This window comes from Austrofundulus limnaeus, unplaced genomic scaffold (genome assembly GCF_001266775.1).
Source record: "Austrofundulus limnaeus strain Quisiro unplaced genomic scaffold, Austrofundulus_limnaeus-1.0 Scaffold92, whole genome shotgun sequence".
NCBI classification, from domain to species: Eukaryota; Metazoa; Chordata; class Actinopteri; order Cyprinodontiformes; family Rivulidae; genus Austrofundulus; species Austrofundulus limnaeus.
The window spans coordinates 1-3,046 of record NW_013952494.1 but is presented as its reverse complement, the minus strand read 5'-3'; the positions used below and the strand labels follow the sequence as shown (position 1 = coordinate 3,046).

The following is a 3,046-nucleotide window of genomic DNA, read 5'->3' as shown; positions in this document are numbered from 1 at the left end:
GACCAACACCTCAAGAGCTTCTCTGAGCTTGATGAGACATTTTCAAAATATAATATTGACTTAGTTTTGTGTTTTTTAGTATTGCTTCTCAAAGCCATTGATTCTTTGCCATTTATTTGTAAATAATAAATAAAATAACATGTGTTAAAGCAGCGATTCTCAACCTTAGTCCTCAAGGACTCCTTCACTGCATGTTTAGAGGTTTCCCAGATGTTGGACACACCTGGTTTTGAGTGATTAACAGTCTTCTGAAGACCTGCTGAATAGCAGGGAAACAAGTAAACATGCTGGATAGGGGTCCTTGAGGACCAGGTTTGGGCAGCCCATGGATAAAATTTTCTCAAATACAAAGGATGTGAGAAAATGAAGCCCACTGTTTGTCACTTTAAAGATATTTTCTGCAGGACTGTTCAAGTCTTTTAAAGAAGAGAAAAAATACTTCTGTAAGATCAATTTATGCTGGACTTTACTGCTTGACTCATTAGCACCTGTAGTGTTTGGACATGGAACTTTAGCCACCATCATTGCTCTGGAGCAATGGGCAGATGAGGGACAGGACAGGGGCATATGAAGCTATTTTCATAAGGGCACCTCAGGGAGCCAATCAGATTTCAGCAGGAGCCAATTCACTTGTGGCCCCGCCCCTAGAACTGCCCCTGGTTTGAAGTCTCTGCATGTTTTAGTTTTTTTTTTTTTTAGAGCAGATTAAAAATGTTCATGGTGACAACACGTTTTAGCCATTCATGAAAACTTCTATTTTTTCCTCATAAATTTATGACTCATAATGTCAGAAATTATTTACTTTAAACATAGAAAACTCCTGCCTTTAATCATGGAAATGTATTTTTTTTCTCACAAATTTAAGACTTTTGGAGTTCAGAGAATTTCCTTGTTTTTCTTAAAAATTTCTGAAATTTCAAAATTTCTGATTGTTTTGGCAGAGGTTTGATCCTCCTTTTTTTCCATCTGCAAAGAGGCCCTACAATGCCATCGTAGGCATCAGCCATCGTCAATTTTGTAGTAAGTTGGAGAGGAAGCGCTTAGATAAGCTTATCAGGAAGGTCAGCTCTGGGTTTTGCACTTTTGAAACTATTTGTATGACACTTTATATTTGATGCTGTTGTGACACCTAAATTCCCCCTCTGTGGGTATTCTATTCTATTCTATTCTATTCCATTCTATTCTATTCTATTTTTTTACCACACCAACGTTTCATTCTCACTGGTGCCTCCTAGTGTTCATTGAGGCTCAGTGTTCATGTTCATTGTTCATTGCTGTGTTGTTGACCAAAAATGCTAAATCGTCTCATGAATTTTTTTTAGTTAAAATAAAAAATAATAGCTACATAATACTGAATGCCAAAAGCAAAGCGTTTGCTGATTGCATACTTTGGAAAGATTATATACTGTAACTGAATGTATGATAGATGAGTAATACATTTGTTGCTCGTGTCATTTTAATGTGTGATTTTTGATTTATTTCACTCAGTCTAAATAAAACTCATTTTAGGGAATAAAACAGTTGTCTTAAATTAATGAAATCTTGTAWACTTTCCACACCTATGTTTTTTTTTCTTCATGTGTATTTCTTTTATTTTGGAAAATGACAAATGAAAGTGCTCACCTGTTTGTTTGTTTTTTATTGCAGGCAATGTACTTCCCAAAGGGATCAATCAGTTTAAGTTCAGTCTGACAATCCCACAGGGGTGAGATTCTTTATGCTGTCAACATTTGAAAAGTTTCCATCCATCTATTTTCCTAATATGAAACAGTCCATGCTTAACTCTTTTTTCATTGTTTGTTTTAAAGAAGTATGCCGTCATCCTTTAAGGGGGTTCACGGACGTATTGTCTACATGCTTCAAGCGAAGATATCAAGAAAATGGCGATGGACATCCACAGTGACAAAAGAGATTGATTTTTTTTCCAAATCCATTCGAAACATTAATCGAACAGTGGTTAGTGACTGCTACAATAAGATGTATTTTTGATGTAATTTTTGAAGATGTTAGTTTAAAAAAACTCTAATAGAAGTTTGTTTTTCTGTTTTACAGACTCCTCAGTCTGGATTGGTTAATAAAAAGGTGGGGGTTTTCTCGAAAGGAGATGTCCATTTGTCTGCTTCTGTTAACAGAGATGTGTGTTCTCCAGGTAAAATGACAGCAGTTGACTAACATGTCTTCATGTTAATCTAAAAAAAAAAACAACAACAAATAATTGAAAGTGCTGAGTTAGTGTTTGATGTTTATGTACAGTTATTGTTTTGGGATTTTTCTTTTCAGTACAATAAATTCAAAAAGTCAGTCTATTTACTTGCCTATTATTATCCGTGTGTGTATGTGTGTGTATGTTAGGTGGCACTATATCTGCTTTTGCCAAAATCTGCAACTCCTCTTCCAAATCAATGAAGCCCAAGTTCAGTGTGGTCCAGAGAACAGTGTACCGTGCTGAAGGGTCCACCAATACCAGCAGTAACGTCCTATTCAAAAGTGTTGGGGACACCATTGGACCAAACTCTGAAGCTACAGCCACCTGTAATATTGAGATTCCTACTTCTGTCATCTACAGTATTGATAACTGTGATATTATCTCAGTGGATCATCTCGTCAAGGTAACTAAAACAGATTTTCTGTGAATTCAGCTATAACAGTTCTGTACAAGGCATTTTGATTACAGTTGACTGAATGTCTCTGTTTCCCAGGTCTATTTAGACATTAGTTTCCGTTTTGATCCAGAGGTGGTGTTTCCTCTGCTCATGGTTCCTCCTAATTGGACTTTTCCTTGTGAGGAGGCGGGGCCTTATCCAGCTGGTGCTTTTGGGGGCCAGAGCTACAGTGACTTCCCGGCTCCTCTCTACCCAAATCCTTTCCCCACAGGCTCAGATGCTTATCAATACTCAACACCGGAGAAAACTCATCAAACAAACCTAGCAAGTGGCTCTGAGTGGCCACAAGATGCCCCTCCATATGGGTTTTCAACTGCAGCTTATACACCTCAGTATCCAGCTGTGCCAAATAATCAGCAACCAGAAGAGCAACCCCCATCATA

General features: G+C 37.4%; 1 protein-coding gene across 1 annotated transcript in view; it reads left to right on the top strand.

Annotated features, from left to right (window-relative positions):
- The window catches only part of LOC106520419 (arrestin domain-containing protein 3), a gene marked incomplete at its 3' end in the record, with an annotated part of 7,086 nt that extends 4,111 nt beyond the window's left edge, over nucleotides 1–2,975 (top strand). Inside the window, 5 exon segments of the mRNA XM_014012511.1 lie at nucleotides 1,648–1,705; nucleotides 1,809–1,956; nucleotides 2,053–2,149; nucleotides 2,353–2,609; nucleotides 2,700–2,975. Of these exon segments, the coding sequence (XP_013867965.1) occupies nucleotides 1,648–1,705; nucleotides 1,809–1,956; nucleotides 2,053–2,149; nucleotides 2,353–2,609; nucleotides 2,700–2,975 (836 nt within the window).
- Nucleotides 2,976–3,046: the final 71 nt, after the last annotated feature.